The sequence below is a fragment of the Emydura macquarii genome, unplaced genomic scaffold (genome assembly GCF_026122565.2).
Source record: "Emydura macquarii macquarii isolate MOO-44397 ecotype Brisbane River unplaced genomic scaffold, CSIRO-AGI_Emac_v2 contig_1390, whole genome shotgun sequence".
NCBI lineage: Eukaryota > Metazoa > Chordata > Testudines > Chelidae > Emydura > Emydura macquarii.
In genome coordinates this window covers 23,535,523-23,555,245 of record NW_027131527.1, presented here as the reverse complement: position 1 = coordinate 23,555,245, position 19,723 = coordinate 23,535,523, and the positions used below count along the sequence as shown (strand labels likewise).

Genomic DNA, 19,723 nt, shown 5'->3' with positions numbered 1-19,723 from the left:
CCTTTCATCCATGATTTTACTTATTCTTTCCTTCATAGTTTGTTCCAAAAATCTTGCAAACTTTTGAGGTCAGATTAACAGACATGCAATTGCCTGCATTACTTTTTTCCGCCCCTTTCTTAAATATAGTGACAAAATTAGCTATTCTCCAGTCACATGATACCACCCCTAACTAGATAGATTTATTAAAAATCCTTGCTACTGGACTAGCAATCTCACGTGCCAGTTCTTTGAATATTCTGTGATGGAAATTTTCCTTTTCCCCTCATTTAACTGCATTAATCTCTAAATTTTTCTTCTACTTCAGATATGGTAATTTCCATTTCTGTACACTCATTTCCATCAGCCATCCTGACTTCCAGCCCATGTTCTATAACATCATCCTTATTGAAAACCAAGACAAAGTACACATTTAATTTTGGGGTCATAACAAGATTATTTTTAATCTCTCTATCCACACTGTATAGTGGCCTAACCTCATCCTTCCTTATTCTCTTTTTATTTATATAATTAAAAACCTCTTATTTTAATTTCCTTAGAAAAAATATTAATTCAGTTGACTTAACAATTCTCATTATTCCTACTTTTTCTACCTCTAAATTGTAGCTTTCTTTGCTGAGGATTCTGTTTTTCTATTACTTGTAATTTCTCTACTTACTCCTAATAAACTTTTTGGGGGTGATTATTCATTCATCTGCACCAGGAACCTTTCCCTACAAGTTTTTCCCCCTTGTTTGGATGCAAATTGTAGCAATTTTTGTATAGTTGATTTAAAGAAATTCTGAGCCTCCTCCACATTTAAGTCCTTGAGCTCTTCAGTCCAGTTGACTTCTCTAATTTCCTTCAATTTCCCAAATTCAGCCAGTTTTGAAATAAAACACCATAGCTGATGCCCTGGTTTCCATTATCCTTCCATTTAATTTAAACTGGACCAACTCATGATCACTCGATCCAAAGTGATTTCCTATGACCTGCTCTTCCTTGATGTCCTCACTACTTACAAAAAACAAGTCTAAAATTGCATCACCTCTTGTTGGTTCAGAGATTATTTGATAAAGAAAACTGTCATCTATCACATCCAGGAATAATGGTGCCCTTCCATTATTTATAGCATTTATTCTCCAATATGTATCTGAGCAGTTAAATTCTTCCATTATGACACATTTCCCAGTAGTTTTTCTCTCTCTAAGAATAGCAAAAAGATCTCCATCCATATTAGAGTCAGACCTTGGGGTTCTATAGAGACCCCTAACAATATCCCAGTAAAACTGATCTTACAGTCCTTCCCCAATGTGATTGATAGTATGGAAAAAACACTTATTTCTTTACAGTTTACCATGTCATTGATGTACAATGCTAACCCACAACCTTTATTTCTTTCTCTTTCCCAAACAGCACATATCCTTCAATACTTATATTCCATTTTCTGAAAACCCTGTAATAGTGGCACTGTGGGTTTCAACCTTTTTTCATTTGCAAACCCCTAAAATATTTCAAATGGAGGTGTGAACCCCTTGGCAAATCTTAGACATAGGCTATGTCTACACTGCCAGCGGCAAAGTCGCCGCCGTCAGATCGACTTATCTGGATTGACTGAGCAGTAAGTGAAGACCCGCTCAGTCGATCCAGAAGTCGACATACTAAAACCACCTCCTCGAGTGGCATAGAACTACGTCAATGGGAACGCGGTTCCTGTCGGTGCAGTGTAGTGAAGATGGCGCGCAGAAGGGAAGCACAGAAGTCGATGGGAGTTATGCAAGTTCTTTGCATACTTTACGTAACTCCCATCAATTGCCACTGAATCACGAGGTAAGTGTAGACCAAGCCATAGTCTGCGGTCCCTCAGGGGTCCACAGACCACGGATTGAAAACCACTGCCCTGTAATATCCAGTTTAACCTCCTGCACCAGCAATTCCACTGCCTCCATTTTATTGCCCAGAGTCCTTGCATTCATGTACAAGCATCTCAGTCTTTCCCCCCTTAGACTTCGCCCAGATTTCTAGTTGGATAAGTTATAGTCCTTTAATTAACTTTATCACCTACTTGATTACTATTCTAGTCAATATTTGTACTTTCTTTCTCCTTGTTGTCCATACTCTGACCTTCGGGTGTTTCTTTATCCCTTCCTATACCTTCACTTAGCTGATTTTCCTCAGCTAAATGTATTGAAGCCAAGTGTGGAGATGACACAAGTCTCTTCCAGCCTTCTCCCCTCATATCCTAGTTTAAGCCCTTCTTATCAGTCATTCCACGATGGGCAGCATGTATGAGAGACTTGGGGAAGCCAAGCCTCCCCAAAATAAAACAGGCTGGCCATGTAGGGGGTAAATGCTGGATGTGGCATGGGCCATCTCCCTTTGGAGGAATGCCGTCCACCACCTTTGCACCAGCCAGGAATGCTGGAAGCTCCTAGAAGTGGAGGGGTTGGGCCACTGGCTCCTGGACTGTGGCCCCACCTGCACTCCACCCCGAGGTCCCACCCCTGCTCAGACTCTTCCCCCGAGGCCCTGTCCCCACTTTGCTTCTTCCCCCCTGCTGTGGTGCTCTGTCTCTGGGTTGTCTGTCGCTGCACTCGGCCAGGTGGGAAGCCCAGGACAGGACACCAGCAGGGCAGTGTCAGCGCGGCTGCCAGTGCAGCCCAAGGGCCCATGTCCATCTCCCCTCAGTGCTGACCTGGGAAGGCAGCGTTTCCCTGGCTCTGTTGGAGCCTGGCATCCCTCAGTGGTGGGAACCAAATGAGCCACACTGACCTCTGTGCTGCAAGAGGAAGCAGCGGAAGCCACGGAGTTCCTCCCTCCGAAAGGCCAGCTCCAGCTTAACCCAAGCTTCCTGGGCACACCCCCAAGCCACTCTGCCTTCTCCAGATGCAGCCCGGGCCTCTCTCCTTCTCCTCCCAGGTCCTCATGGGATGTGAGCAGGGACAAAGGATGGGACTGAGCCCTGGGGGGCATGGTGGGGCAGCAATTAGCCCGGGGCGGGTGGGGGGTGTTAAGGCAATAAAAAGTCCAGGGGAGAGGGGGTTAGGGCAGTAAAGAGCCCGGTATGGATGGGAAGGGGCAATAAGGAGCCCAGGAGGGGGCTGTGGTGCCCCACAGCAGAGGGTAAGGCTAGGGCCAGGCAGCAGAGTGGAAGCGGGACTTCGGGGGAAGAAGCTTGGTGGGGGGGCAGGGCCATGGTCCGGGCACCAGTGCCCCCCACCCCACACACATACACTTCTAGGGAGTTTCTGGCACTCCGAAGCCTCCCCAATGGGAAGACTCACGCACTGCCTATGCATGCCAGCCTTGGTGTCAGACGGTAATCCCAGGGGCTTAAGTGGAGTCCATCAGTCAGGAAGAGTCTTTTTTCTGTGAGCCCCTCCCAATGATTGATCATCCCAAAACCTTCCTCAGGACACCAATCCTTAAAATGATCTGCTGATCTTTATTATCTCATCATGTCTTCACTCTCCGTCTCTAGGGACTGGAAGTATTCCTCTAAAGATCACCTGAGCTTCCACTTCTTTAAGCTTTTTACCCAGCCACGCATAATCATCCTTGATCCATTCCAATGGGAATCTAGCAGTGTCATTCATCCCATCATGCAGCACAATCAGTGTATTTTTCCCCAATCCCATCAGGATCCTTTTCAACTTCACATCCACATCCTTGCTCCTGGCAAACAGCACACTCTTCTGTTTTCTGGATCTGGTCTCATGATAGGTTTGTTGAGTCTTCTGAGTATGGAGTCCCTGATCACATAGACCAGTCTCTTCCTGGTGTTGATATGAATCCATCTTTTGTTGTCTCTCTCAGTCGCTTGTACATCATCTTTATCTTTCCCTAGGCTCTAGTCCCTGGCTATCTCCATCATTTCTTGTTCTCTTCTGCAGGGACTGGTTTCCCTTCTTTTCTTCTTCACCACTTCATCTCTTGCCCATTTCTCCTCATTCTCCAGTGCAGCAAACCTGTTACTCAACTCAATTTCACACCCACTAGCTGGTCTCTTCCTCTGCTTTGCTCAGAATTCTTTAGAACACGGTGCCTCATCTGGCTTTTTAATGAAACTTTGGCTAATTGCAGTGCAATGTATAGTTGACATTATTTTGATCACTGTCCCGTAGAACATTAGATATTCTGACATATCCAGTAGGTATTAAAAGGCATATTCAGTATCTCAAAGAAAGCAACCAGTGATTTGTGATTAGTAAGAGACTGGGGCATGTCTCAGAAGTGTGATGAAACTCAGGCCTGGTCTACACTGACGGCGAAATTCGGCGGTAGTCAACAGGAGTTACACAAGCTATGCAGAATAGCTTGCCTAACTCCCGTCAACTTCATAACTTTCCTTTAGCACACCGTCTCCACTGTGCTGCGCCAACGAGAAAAGCATACCTGTCGACGCAGCGCTACACTTTTTGGGAGGTGGTTTAATTGAATCAACTTCCGAATCAATTGACTGGGTCTTCACTTCCATTCAATCAATCCAGATAGATTGATCTGACGGTGGCAAATTTGCTGCCATCAGTGTGTACATACCCTCAATAAATCTGAGTCTAAGTTCTGTGCTCTAACCACTTCATGATGCACATGCTAATTACACACACAAACTCAGGACCCCTGATTCACTGATTTCAGGCCCACATATACACAATTACACACCTGCCAGGCAAATAATATTTTCCCATTTGGTTTTATTGATTCTCAACTAATTCCAAGTTCCTTTGAAAATAATTTAAGTTAGTTTAAAGAGACAGCCAAAATTGAGTATAGTGAAGCTGGAAGTTAAGTTTAGTTTTGGCAAGCCTCACCTATCTCTGCCCTTTCAATATATCTGTGCAGATTAAGACTTTCAGATTACTAAACGTCTAAAAATACACAGTTTCAGGATTTTATCGGTCTATGTAAACAAAGCCTACAACAACTTCCTAATGGATTTATCTTCCTTTAGAAATAAAACAGAAAGTGAAAGTAAAATGTGGAATGAGATAATTTCTAATGAAGATTGTAGACAGGCTTTCAAAAAGCCCAGTTTTTAAAATCACTTTTATTCTTCCTGTTGATCATGATAAAATTTTCAGATCAAATCTAGTATAATTCAATCTTTCATTTAGCAATGTATCCTGAGGAGAAAAAGTAAATACAATAGTTTTTCTATAAAAGTTTATTTTGGCTGTGCTCTCCCTATTCAAATTCTAATTCATTGTTCCTTATAAAATGAGTATGTTTACAAAAGAGGTGGCTTTGTGTACTTGGAGTCATGTTAGGTACCTAAATCATTTTCTTTTTTTGTTAAATGAAATAAAGCTGAGTTCTTAAGTGATACTCAAATTACCTTATTCACAGGAGTATTCCTATTGAAGTCAGTGGCAGTAATTGACATTCACATAAATAGGTTTTGGCCCTAGATATCAGATCATGTAACCATAATCTAGATCATGGGTTTTCAGCCTAGCAGTCATGACTAGAGATGGGTGAAGGTTTTTGGTTGAATAGTTTATTCTCAAAAAATGCAGTTTTGGCCAAACCGAAGTGTTTTACATGAATCTGACAAATAGTTTTGGCAATTTTTTTTCTTGACTTTGGCACCATTCACAAAACAGCTGGAGCAGAAAGAATTGATGGTGGTCCCTATTTATAACTTTTAGTTGGACACTCAACCAGCATATGGGGATTCAGATTGAGTTCTTCCCTCTGCCTGATGTGGAGCAGGGATTTGAACTTGGGTCAGACAGACAGACAGAGAGAGTGAAAATGGCTGTATTGGCTGGGGGTTATGGAACTTTTCCAGGAGTGGGAGTGATCCAAGTTAAAGTCCCTGCTCCAATGGCTATTCAAGTATTTTATACGAAGTGGAACAGATTCAAAAGAAAATCCTATAGCCCAGTGTTTAGTGTACTTTATTTGGAGGTGGAAGACAAGTTCAGACTCCTGTTCCCCATCAGGCGCGGAAGGGGAATTGAAACTGGGTGTCCCACATCCTGGATGAGTGCCTTAACCACAGGGCAAATAAGGGGGAACACCCCCCCCGCCTACTCCTCCAACCATTTTGTGACTTGCCCTGGCAAAATGCTCAGAAACAAAATGTTTCAGATTAAATAATTTTTTTAACCTGAACTGGACTTTGATTTGCCAAAATTTGTCAGGAATTTTCTGATTCAGTTTGGGTCAAATAAAAAAAATGGGGGTGGGGAGGAAAGACTGCTTGCAAACAGGGGAAACAATTTAATTATTCATCCAGCTCTAGTCATGACTATGCCAGGGGACTGTAAGATTTGATCAGAGGCTGGGTTTAAAAAAAAACCCAAAAAACACTTTTTTTCTGTTGTAACATGGGGAGCATGGTATGAAGGAGATTGAGATGCATTGATCTAGATTATTCATATAGATTAGAAACCAGAGAGCATTCCCACCACACATGTAGAAAACTGAATGTTAATCCGGTTTCTGAAAAAACTGCCCAACAGATTCACGTTTTTCACTGTAATCTAGGCAGTGATGCATCCTGATTGTTTTGCAGCTTCAGCCATTTGCTTGGACTTAGAAGGCTGTTTAAACTACAACAAATTACAGGCTCTTGAAAGATAATCTTTCTTTTGCCAAATGCATAGCATGCCAAAGGGTTCTGTTGAAAGATGGAAAAATATTGCACATGTACAAGTGATTGTAGCAAGTGAAATAATAGTGAACAAATACTTTTTGATGGGTCAATTACTGCAAGGAGAATAATTCTAATTCTTTTTTTTTAATAGCCTTATCAGCCACACTATATGATTTTCATTATGTTTTGTTCAATTTCTTATAGGCAGCTTCAAAAGATGGTACATGATATCAAGAAAAATGAAAGTGGAATAATGAGCAAGTTCAAAAAGTAAGTTATAGATGTTGATATAACTATCTTGTTTAAAGTTCAGAATATCTAGCACATTGTATGACCATTTTGAGGGTAGGAGTATGTGTTTCTGGAAAGATATATACTAATAACAGCTTTATTCCAGAACTGCTCCACATGCAGAGTTGTCATTGATATCAATGGGCATGGCTGCAGAATCAGGCCCAAAATTATTCTATAAACTGGTGGTGGGTCAGTTTAAACAATTATCTACATATAATATATTCATTGGGGTCAATTCTTCCAGGCAATGCTTATGTGTCCCCTTTCTCGTTAAGCCTATGTTCAGGCTACCCCCTACAATTTAATTTTAAATTGAACTTTTACATTCATGCAACTAATCAGCCATAATATTCAAAACTCAGTGCTCAGAATTCAGTTATCTCAGTACAATTATATTACATACATAGTAAGAAGTTTTAAAAGAAACTCAGAAAAACTAAAACCCTAGCCTAAAATCCTTAGTCCAGTGGTAAATTGCAGAATGATTGTCATAAAATAATCACAATGTATGTGTAGATAAATCCTAGTGTCTTTTCATCCTTGATTATATTAATAAGCCATCCTTTATTTCCCAAGTCAGACACATCTTTAGCACAATAGCTATTAAGCATGCACACTAATTTTTTAATGCAACATATCTTTCATGTGAGATTAACAGATGCATGCGGTAATCTCATTGATACCTATAGTCAATGATCCATTGACTAAGAAAGATGTACACAAAATATATTAATGAACTTTAAAAAATGTTATTTACCAGGTTTTCATGAACCATTTGCAATGATAGGACACAACACACAGAAGAACTCAATATCATCTGTCGATGGAACCCTCATACGCAATGGAAATGTACAGACACACAGAACACTGTGTTTAAGTAACAGCAACAATGGATAAAATTAAGTTTGGAAAGTATTATTTTAGTATCTGCTAAGTAGGGAGTGTCCTCTCCTTGTGGGAGAAATGGACCCAGTTGTGTGATAGAGCTCTCCCTCAGTGTGATGTGGGGATACACTGAGGATGAAGCAGGGAAATTCAAAACGAAAGATTACCCTTTTTCCTTCACTCATCCAGTTGTAATTAAGTATTGCTGCAGCTTGCAAAAAATCTCACATGCAGATGTTACATAGAATCTGTACCACATCTTTGCCTACACGCAGGCACAACAGCGCAAGTGAAGGGCTAAATATCAGTCTTACCTTTGAATGGCACTTCTTTTGTCAGTTTGGTAGAGCCTCATGGTAACTCAAACATACTTTGACTTTGCAGGGGGTTTTAACATGGTGTATGTACAAACTGTAGAGCTCTGGATCTGCCTGAAGCTCAGTTGATATAATGGAGGACATGCCCACCTGGAATAGAATCAAAACCTTAGCCTTTATAAAGAACAATGTCACAGTAGCAGCTTTAGAGCAGTTAAACTTTATGACATCACAAGAGGTCAGCAGCAACTGCCTCAAAATGAAAGCACACAATAAAAATGAGAGAAAGATCTCAGAGTTATAATTTACAGAGACAACTCATTTTATGTGGTTGCTTCCACCTGGAAATGAAATCTGGTTTTAAACAGCGTGGCTTTGAAGATGTGCTGCGCCCTCCTTAAAAACCAGAAGATGGGAAAATAATAGGCGCTAAATGTAGCTGGAAGGGTGGGAGATGCAGACTACATCAGTCAGCTACAAAATGGCCATTATAGGGCTGCAGCTGTTCAATGCTTCCAGATTTAAAGAGCCAGCTACCAGAAGAGCAGGCTGGGAAAGGATTCTATTAAAGGGTGAACCCAGCACAGAGCACAGGTGAATTTCTATTTCTCTAGGGAGAAGGGAATTATTGCCAGCAACAAGCATTCAAAAATCACAAGTCTACCTTCCAACAATCATATGATTGATTTTAAAATAAGATTTTTTTTAATTGCGCCTTTACGGTGCATTGGAGTCACATTTTCATGCTTTTCTCTGAAACCCTGAAGGCTAGAAACTTACTTTTTAAAAAAAAAGAAAGCTGAGATTCTCACATTCATATGGTGCTAGGACTTCAAGAAAAACACCAAATATCATGAGATAATAAAATTGCAAGAGTTGGTAATAGTAGGAATAGAAGATTCAAAGTTCAGAGACAGAACCTAGTGTGTATGAGTTAATGTTTTAACTAGGTAACCCTTGTGGTCCCTCCTAACCCTATAAGTCGATTATTCTTTTTGTGGACTCTGGCTGCTCTCTCTGCATAAAGGTAACCGCCAGTTCATCTCAGCTACCTTATGGCTTCTAGAAATGTCAAGGTTTGGTGGAAATTTAGGCTTTCAAAGACATGGATACATTATAGGGAAAAAACTGAATTTGTTTTCTGTAGTATCTTTTTGTGTGGACATCTTTCTTTACAATGAAAAATGCAAAACGTATTGGCTTAAATGCAGGTCAAGTACAAATGGGGTGCAACTTCACTGAAGTCAATATAAGTGCACCTGCTTACACTAGGTCTGAATTTATCCCATGTACTATTCATAAAACATATGTACTGCAAGCCTTTATTGCTGAAGCTTATAAACTGATTGAGCTCTCCTAGAATACATTCTATGTATTATTAATCTGTATTAAAACTGACAAATGACCCCAATCAGAAGTGGGGTCCCATTGGGCTGGGCGCTTTATAGATAAGTAAAAAAAAAATAGACAGTTCCTGCCTCAGAGAGCTCACATTCTAGGCTACTTAAAATTATTTTATTGAAAGAAAATCAGAATATATTTTATTTTTTTCCTTGTGTGTGTATGTTTTTAAGTTCTTTAACAGTTGTATGAATATAAGTAACTACAGAGAAAAGAATTGGGACCAGACTCTTCGTTTCTTAAAAACTCATCTGCTCCTGATGTTTATTCCCTACCTGAGGTCACAATTGTCCCATCTGTGAAACCAAAAAATTGGCCCAGATCCTGCTAACATGCCAATGTTTACCTTTAATCATGTGCATAATTGGTTACAGGCTGCGAGCCTTAGTTGCTGTGCAGATCGTGATTTCAGAGAGGATTATAAATTCAGTTATAGAATAACCAAGGAGTTCAGTAGGATTTGTAAGTAACAGAAAGCCTGTTTCCATGTCCATGGTAATGCAAAACAGGGAAATAAAAAACAAGTTACGGGCTTTATGCTATAGGGTGCTGAGTGCCCTCAACTCCCACTGTATTCAACTGACTTTGATTCAGCAAGATACTTAGGCACATACGGAACTTTAAGCCCCAGTGGGACTTGTTGCATACTATAGAATAAATCCTGGCCCCATGGGATTCAATAGCAAAACTCCCATTGACTTTAACAAAGTCAACATTTCACCCTTAAAGTTTTGCACATGCTTAAGTACCTTGCTGAGTCAAGGTGTAGGAAATCAGAACACTCAGCACATTGCGGGATCAAGCCTCATGTGAACTGACTCTACATAAAAAAAGTTTTCCAAAGTTTCTTGGGGACATCAGTGATACTTCACTGACAAACTCTGGGAGGAGCTCACTCTCCCTCCTCCTCACCCCTGCCACCACAGCCCCGGGGCCACAGGAGTTCTGTGCCCCTGACAATTATTGGAGGGGACCCGGGCCCCTGCTTGTCCCCCTTCATGCACGCCCCTGAAAGGGACAGTCCATTAAAGTCAAAAGTATTATATCATGTAGCCAGAAATATTACACTACCACAGTTTGGTGCAAAGAAAATATGTAAAACTATATTAAGAACATTAATAACACTCGTAGGCAGCTTCATAAATATTTTAAAGAGTTTCTTTATCACCAGATACTTCCAAAGCAGCAGCAAAGCATTCTAGTCTATCATGCTCTTCCAATTTGGGATCAGTTTGTTATCAATCAATTTAACTGCATTACTTCAGAGTTCTGAAAAAGTTTTGACAGGTTCAGTGAAGTTATTTTTTAATAATAATTGTACTGATGTAGTGCAGCCCAGGCACTGCACAACAATCAATACAGTAAAAACATAAAATTAAATAAAGAAAGTAATATACTTTTAAAAATCACCTGCTAAGCAAAAATGGGTGAGATGTAAAGGACACATCCTGTATGAAAGGGCCAACAATAGTAAAATTAAAGAACATTTTAAAAAACAAATGTTTAAGCTCTCTCTTAAAAGCTAGGCAGGTGGGCTGAAATGCAGGATATAGAGGAGCAAATGCCAATCTCCAGCGCAAGTGGTGGAATCCCTAAAAACAAGTATTCTAGGAACACAGATGGTGTCAGACAAGGCTCAGGGTTCAGTCCTGTGGTTCACTAAACACCCTGTCCACAATCCCACAAAGCACCTACACACATCTTCAAGTTCAAGTAACTGAGTAGTACCTCTGACTTCAGTGGGAGTACTCTTCTGCTTCAAGTTAAGCACATGCCAAAGAGCTTTGCTGCCTCTGGCTCAGAGTGCTCAGCACATTGCACAGAGGAAGATTAAGACCACGGTACCTCTTAAAATGGAAGTAATTCATTCACTTAACTGCTGGCTAGTTACTATATGCTGTATTTTGTTTTTGTGCAAGGTCACTGAGCAATGCTGGTTACATATTAAATGAAATGCCTCAAATACCAGCTGATAATTTATTGAAGCTAATAATGCAGAAAGACGGGTTATGTTATTTTTGAGCAACTCTAACATGTTCTCAAAAACCTGTTTGGATTTATTTGTCTTTTGGATGAGTCTTGTTGAATTGAAAATTATATCCCTGCTATAGAATTCTGCAGGACATTTCAAAAACTTCTACAAAGGATACAGCATTCTCTATTAAACTATGGGTGAAAGCCTGGCCCCACTGAAGTCAATGGGAGCTTTGCCACTGACTTCAGTGAGGCCAGGATTTCAGCCTATAGATTTTAGAGTTGAGTAATTTCTATAAATCAGGTCTATAGGACTTTTCCAGAAGGGTTAACTCACTATTCTGTCACATTTAACTTCAATACAGAACAAAGTATATTTAGGGCACTTTCAAAGTTGGTGAAATTATTTACCGCAGTGATTTCTTTTGGAACCACTTTTGCAGTAATTTGATGCAAATAAAAGATATAATGAACGACTATAATTTTTCCCTTGAATAACATGCATTAAGATAAGAATTGATCCTCTTCTACTGGAGTCATTTGGAGTTTTGCTATTAACTTTAACAGGAACAGGATCAAGCCCATTGCCTTTGCTTACCAAAAGCAAAGAGTAAAAGTGTTGTAAATATACATATGTATTATTACCTTAACATGTACAGTAACTAGACAGTAAGCTCCTGGAAGCAGGGATCATGTCTTTCATGTTTGCATATTGGATGAAATCATGGCCCCATTCCAGTCAATGGCAAAATTCCCACTGACTTTAATGGGACCAGGATTCCACAGTGTTGTCACCCACTAAATAATATTAATATGGTGCAGTATCTTTTCTGTGGGTTTGTGTTTGAATTTTCGAACAACTAACATATTTGAAGCAAATACAGATGTGGCCATAAATTGTTTCATTTCAGTGACAGAAACATAATTTCTTTTCTATTGCTACTTAGGTTCCAAAATGAACAAGTGGCCTTAATTTGCAAAACTGGGAAAAATACTTGGGATCGGTATGCTATTTCAGAACCACACAAGGCATGATAGATGGCTTAGATATAGAGCTCTTCTGTGCTTCATATGCTTTTGTCGTAACATATTTACATATTCTGCCAGGGCCACAGCCAGGATGCCTTGAACAAAATATTGAAACAAAGCCTCCCCAAGCATATGGGGCCATCCATCCCACCCCACCCAGGCCATCCATCCCACCCCGTCACTCAAAAGAGCCGTTATTGGCTCCCTCTCCACCATTTTTCTTTGTCTCTGGTATCCCTGCACCTCAGCACAAATCTAGTGCAGAACAGCCTGCTGGATTTGGGGTCACCCTCTTCATCAAACCTAGACCTGGGACAAAGCACCAGCCATTTCTCCTGGCAATGGCCCTGGTTTCTTCTGTCTAACATGCCTGTGCTAACCTGGATGAGATGTAGGAATAATACTGTAAAGAATGCTTAATAAAATACTGCCTGCAGGACAAGTTATACTCATGTTGTCGGGAACTAGCAATCATTCAGCAAGGAAGAACTACCTATACTTTTTCTGTGGCACCACTAATCAAGAGAGGTGGGCAAACACTGTGAAAAACGTTCCTTGGATCTTTTCTTGAGCTTGGTAATGAATTCATTTTGGCCATGCCTGCATCATGCATACGTGTATGTTCACTTTGTGCGACTATATGAGCAATAGAACTTCACTAGCACGAACTGTGGCAGAAATCATTCACAGAAACCAAATCTTAAAATTTGCACATCTGGGTATCCACTCAGATGCACTCAGCCATTCAGGGAACAGAAACAACACTTAGATGTGGGACTTACGTGAATAGTCACAAGTCAGCAGCATGCTCAAGTCTTGAATATTGAGTGTCAAATTCTTTCAGCAAACTGTTAAAAAAACTGGAAAAAAATCGAAAGAATAAATTGAAGGAAACCACAATGGCTCAGAGACCTTCAAGCGCACAAGAAAAAGTTACAGTCATTGTGGACATTATTCCCGGTGAATTAGTCACTCAGCTCTGCAAGCAAATAACATCCCAAGAAGCACTTCTTTTGGGACCTAATTGAAAGTACACTGGAGTCAGTAGGAGTCGCTCCATTGACTTGGGCATTGGATCAAGCATTTGGTGTGGTCTCATTAGTGCTAAGGAAAATTGTTGGATTGTATAGTAAGAATTATTCTAAAAGGGCATTTTAATGCAAATTATATTAATGCTTTAGGTAAATACAGAAAGGAAAACATTACTATCTTCAGATGCTTCCATTCATGCATGTAATATCCCAGCTGCACCATTGGATCTGACGTGAATAACTTAACAGAAATTTGTCTCTCTTCTTATGAGGTAATGTCAGATCATTAATGAATAATAAATAGATCATAAGCTCCTGAGGGTGCTCTCCCAGAGCTTACAATTAAGCAAACAGGAATGTGCATAATTTTAAATTCTAGGTATAGCATAGTAGAGGTGGAAATGAATAGAAGCCTCTGAAGAATGTTTCAGTCTTTCTATAAATAGTCTTTTGGCTCTCTCAATACTACAGAACCAAAGCTATTCCAATTATATTCCCCTATGAAAATAACTGGTGTGTGAGACCTTCTGCGTTAGGACTTCCACTATTATACCAAACATGCAATACCTCATGCATGTTATAGATGCAAAGGCTGAAGGCCCAGTTCTGATCTGATACCAACATAACTCCATTGACTGTAGGAGCTACACATGTACAAAATCATTGTAAGTGGGATCAGAATCTGACCAAGAGACAGCCTGGGAAAACTTTTAAGCCTCAATCAGAATTTAGAGCTCATTCAAATCTAAAATTGTAAATTAGAACCAGAGAGCACTGTCCTCTTTTATCATCCCATATATAAAACTCTTACTAGGATTTTTGCGGACCTCAATCAGCTTTACTTCTTCAAACAGATGTGCACGTATCTATAATGTATACTGCTGCTTATATCTTTTGCTCCTCTGCATGTGTTTCTTTCAAAAAAGTTCTTAGCAAAAAACTCAGATTGCATTCTATATTCTTAGCTGTTTCCAAAATATACTCTCTTTTCAGAGCATTTGCCTGCAGCTATTTACTAAGTGTCTGTGACAATGACCTGTGTCTTCAGTTGCAGATATCTTTTGTCATCAGCTTTTTTTATGTGTCTGGCTAATGCTTGCCTTCCTGCAACTATTACTTATTGGATCATAAATTTAATAATTATTGTTTACAGGCTAAAAAATAAACCCCCACCAAGTGTACCACAAAGGGATTATGCTTCAGGTAAGGATGGCTTAATGGAACTTTAAACTGTATATTTTTTCTAAGAGTGTTACAACTGCATATTTGCTCACATTTGTCTTCTCGGCCCGATGAATCCTAAACCATTACCCATAACTTAGAGTGCAATTCTCTCTGGCAAAATTATGGACAGCAAACTATGGAAAGCTGCCCCAATGTGAAGAACAACTAGTAAGAAGTAGTTGATAGTAAGTGCCCCTGCTAGCTGACTCTAATAGGCAGCTTTCACCCACTCCAGGGATCCATATCTAGACCATTCTCAAGGGGAAGAAGGCACCATATCCAGCCATGCTCTGCCAGATGGAGAGCCAACCCAGTTCAGGGCTTATGAGGCTTGTGAAGTAAAAATAAAGAAAGAAATAGGGGTAATAGGTCTCCTTCACACAATAATGGAATCTGATGTTGGTGCTAATATAATGATGGCATCAAACATTATCTTCAAGTGTGAGTAGTGCTATATTTGCTTATCTTACAGCTTCGCTGCCTGCAATTTTGTTTTACCTTTGTTTTGAAGTGTTAAGAATGGTTTTGTTAAGAGAAAATAAAGTAAAACAGCAGCAGAACAAAGTGGGGAGTGGCTGGAAGCTGTCATCTAATAATCGTTCACTGACCCATATAACCAGTTCCTAGCGGACAGACGTCCACAACCCTAAAACTATCATAGTTAATTGGCAGCCAACTTGGAATTTCAACAGAGAGGCCAAGCGCTGAATTGTCAAGAGGGCTGAATGTTTCCTTTAAAAAGGGGAGACACTGGCAGGGCAGTGTGGGGAAGCTTGCATTGTTATTACTTAGACTGGAGGTAAGTAGAGGACTGCATTGTCCAGCACATCTATCTGGGACTCTTTCATGAGCACTCTAAATTAATTTCTAAAACCAAATAAGCAACAGGAGCAGAATTCAAATTACCAGCACTATTCAGCCAAAGCTAAGTATGTTTAGCTCAAACTTCCAGGAATATTGCACTTTTTTTGTTTGTGTGTGATTAGAATGCAATAGAGCCATTCAGTCGGTGGTTAAGATGAATTTTTGTGATCACTACACCATTCCCTTAAATAACTCAAATGTTTGGTTTAGAACATCCAGATGATGAAGATGAACAATGGTCAGATGATTTTGTAAGTATATTTTCCTGGGCGGTCATACTCTTTCAACTAGGTCCACACAAGAGAAGATGATGAAAGTTTAATTCTGAATCAGATACTTTCAGTCAAATTTACATTTCTGCTATTAAAATCATACCATATTCACTAGGCTGAAAATTTTGAAAAGCGGCCACTGATTTAGGTGTCTCGATTTATGGCTACCTAGCTTAGAGAGGGTTCAACGTTCAGAAGCACTGTTAATGGTAGTTGTAGATGATCAGCGCTTCGGAGATGCAGGGTTATGGTGTCTCAACTTGGACACCCAAAAAAGAGGGCACCCAAAGTTAGTGTCCACTTTTGGAAAAACACTGGCCTGTTCTTAATTAGAAGATTTACAGATACTTTTAGGTTTCACTTATTTATCAGTGTTGTCAAATTTGTGGTTAGTGACTTATTTTTGGTATCTCATAGTTAGACAGTGGTAGCACCCACAGCGTGTTAGGAACTTTTCAAACACTTGAAAAAACACAGAGTGAAATCCTGCCCCATTGAAAATAATGGCAAAAGTCCCATTGATTATGACCCACTCAATCAATCCCACTGCATCAATCGCCACAAAGCGCAGTGTAGACATCCCCTCACTCTACAGCCTTCTTCCTCAAAGCAGCGTGTTTCCTCCTGATGCTAGTTCCTGACCTCTCCCTGAAACCCAGGAACCAGAAAGGGGAAAGAGGTGTCACCTCATCAGCTGAGGTTGAGACTGGGAAGGAACAGCTCCCAGAAGAGTGGGCTGATGGAGAAGCATGAGGCTGTTAGGTCACAGATGTCGGGGAATGCATTCCCAGTTTAGCAGAGGCCTGTGGAGATGGGAGGCAGAAGGCAGAAATAGAAAGTGGTGTTCCAGTAGGGAAGAGAGGGAGGCACGGTTGTACTGAAAATTAGGGTGCTAGCCCTTTGTTTAGGAGTTAAATGCTTTCTCTCCAGAGTAAAAATATTTTAAAATACATTTTGTGATGCAATAGAGTAATACTAATGAAGTGAACCTTGTTCGTAACGGTCATATGACCAGAAAGTGTTTTTGTAAGTTAGCAAATAATGAAACTAGTGGGATATTTGAATGTTACTTCCACATATGAAGCCACAAGTGTTTTACAAAGTAAGAAATGGGAAGTGGTATGTTTCTAGGACAGCGATTATGAAAATCCAGATGCCCACTCTGATTCAGAGATGTATGTGGTCCCCAGTGAAGAGAACTGTGATGACAGTTATGAGCCCCCTCCAACTGAGCAAGAGAAAAAGAAGATTCCTTCATCATTCTCATTTTCAAGGGGAGAATACGCAGGTACCTATGACATCTTTGGTTACACAAGCCGGTCAGTCTCTCAGGTCTCAATACCAGTGGCATGACCATTAACAAATTGAAAAACAAGGAAAGAATTTCAAAAGGTCTCAATGTGATGTAAAGCCCATCCTTTTCTCAGGAGTTAGCCTGAAAGGAGGAAGGCCTCTTTGTTCCCAACACTGATTATCAGTGTGCCTACTTTCTGGAAGGATTCATGGATTTGCTGGTGGGTGAGACCTCCCTCAGTATCGCTGCTGTCTCCCAAGTTTTTCTTTGTATATTTTGTAAAAGGCCTCGAAGCTTATAAACTAAGTAATAACATAATGTGCATGGGAATGTTGGGGATACATTTCACTGAGCACACCCCAGGAGTCACCCGATTAGCCTAATATGGGGATTGGTTCTTCCCTAGCTGACTTAAGGACAAAAAGGAAGGACAAAAAAATTAAAGGAGCCCTATTTTTCTATCTTGTTTATGCCCTAATTTGTTAGCCCGACAAGTGTAAAACAGGGGTCATAACATTCCCAAAGATCTGAGCCTATACTGCCCTTGACAATTGGGAGCAGACAGGACTGGAAAGAGATGACCCTACTTACATCACTCTAACAAACAGGCCTTCTCTTCCCTTCAACATTAGTTTGAACCAAACATTGTTCCCATTTGAAGCCAGTGGAAGTTTTGATATTAACTTCAGCTGGACCAAGATTTAGGCCACTGGGAAAAGGAGTATCAACATAAACATCCCTTTACCACCTCCCCACCCTTGTCTCTTTCAGTTGCATTATATTAGGCTCTGGTACTGGACATATAACAGGCACTGAACTATTACAGTGTCATACATATAGATGGATATGTGATAAACATTATTTGTACACTCTTCAAATAATGAGGAATTATATTACCCAGTTCCTTGTAGGTATTTTGGCGGTACCCCAGAGAAGTTGGCCATATCATTTATTTCAGTCTCACCCACCTTGCTGCATGGGAAATTATATGCTACAGTACTTAAGGACTATAGAACATAATAGGTTCTCTTCACCTCCAGTCATAGCCTATGCTATAGCCATAGTAAAGATGCTCAGTTTTCATAGATATTAAAACAATTGTTTGAAGCTAGTGAGTAACTATGCACTAAATTTGTTATTTCCCCCCTCGTTATTAAAGATAATCGCACTACCCACCAGGAGCCACTCCCAAGCAAGCCAAGTCAGTCTTTAGCTAAATCCAAGAAACCATCTCTGCCATCATCGTCTGCTGCTCTGAAACTGAAAGTGCCAGCTAAGTCAAAAGTGTGCAATGAGGATGAGGTAATGTTCACAGATACACAAGTCTTTACAGTACAGATGAATGATGGCCCCATAAGTATCATAAGCTACTTGCTATAGGTTTTTAATATGCTAGCCTTTCACATTTGACTGCTGTGGTTCAAATCATTAGGTAGGTCATAAAACTAATTGTATAGTCTCAGATTAGTTTCTAGTGAACATTTACCCACATCATAAATCTGTGGAGCTATTTAGCCCACTTAGCATTCTCTGTTCACTAGAGACAGACTGCAGCCAGGTGGGGAAGGACCAGAAGAGTTGAGCACTGGGGTGGATACAGAGTAGCAGGACAGCAGATGGTTGATCAGCTGTGCCACAGATGGAGTTGTTTGGTGAAGAAGGAATGTCCCTGGAAAAGCCCAGCTTTATCCAGCCACAGAGGGAGCATAGATGCCTGAGAAAGCCATTGGTGTTAGTGCATCTTGTCCATCCCTGCCAAGGCAGGATTGTTCTGTAAGGTATATTTGATATAATGCATGCTTAACTTGCAGTTTTTCTCTGCATTTCTCTCAGGATGATTATATTGTGCCTGTAGATGATGAAGATAACTACATTGAACCTACAGAAGGCAGTACTTCACAATTTCCAAAACGTGAGTTTTAATCTTTTAAGCACATGATAATTTTCTACTACCTGATGAGAGTAAATATAGTGCCACTGGCTGGCTGTTGCTAGGGTTCATAGAGAAATGGGGCAAAGGCTAAAGAGAGTGCAGTCAAGTGAGGGGCAACATGGATCCCCTAACCAGGGCAGTCCAAGGGCAAAAGTTATGGTTGTCTTTTCCGACTGCCATGTTTGGCTTGCACCTCTGTCTCCATGACCTTTCACAGTCTTGCACCCCGACAACTGAGAATCTTAGCTTGGTGTGGCATGCCTTTCTTCTCACCCAAGAGTACTGCTTCATTAAAATTCTTCACATGCTGGGGTGTCCAGGCAGATTTTTAGCAAACAAACGTAGGGATTCATTTTTTACCTCAATTGCACCTGACGTTTACTTAGCTGGAATTTAAACGTACAGTGCTAATGGGAAAAATGACTTGAACAGAGTATGTAACTCTGCTCTTTCACTCAGTCGACAGTCTTGGACATTTATGACAAGGTGAAAGCACTGTGAATAAGGCTACTCACCTGAGTCAAAGGTTCTTTTTCTGCCACAATTGAATTTCTCAAGGTCTCTTCATTATACCTCAGACCTTCTTTGTACTTGTTCTGATGTTATAGACATGACATTGGTATGT

General features: G+C 40.4%; 1 protein-coding gene across 10 annotated transcripts in view; it reads left to right on the top strand.

The window, feature by feature from the left end:
* BLNK (B cell linker) overlaps positions 1-19,723 on the top strand; it is a 135,387-nt gene that overhangs the window by 90,763 nt on the left and 24,901 nt on the right. For 7 of the 10 annotated variants that reach the window (XR_010920680.1, XM_067552895.1, XM_067552894.1 and 4 more), the window contains 7 exons: positions 6,785-6,850; positions 12,399-12,455; positions 14,665-14,714; positions 15,810-15,850; positions 17,003-17,159; positions 18,325-18,467; positions 18,999-19,077. Coding sequence is in view for 9 of the 10 variants with exons in the window: in XM_067552895.1 (XP_067408996.1) it covers positions 6,785-6,850; positions 12,399-12,455; positions 14,665-14,714; positions 15,810-15,850; positions 17,003-17,159; positions 18,325-18,467; positions 18,999-19,077 (593 nt within the window). In the remaining variant the exon portion in view is untranslated. The remainder of the gene's footprint in view (positions 1-6,784; positions 6,851-12,398; positions 12,456-14,664; positions 14,715-15,809; positions 15,851-17,002; positions 17,160-18,324; positions 18,468-18,998; positions 19,078-19,723) is intronic. The other 3 variants (XM_067552896.1, XM_067552900.1, XM_067552899.1) reach the window with 1 other exon arrangement.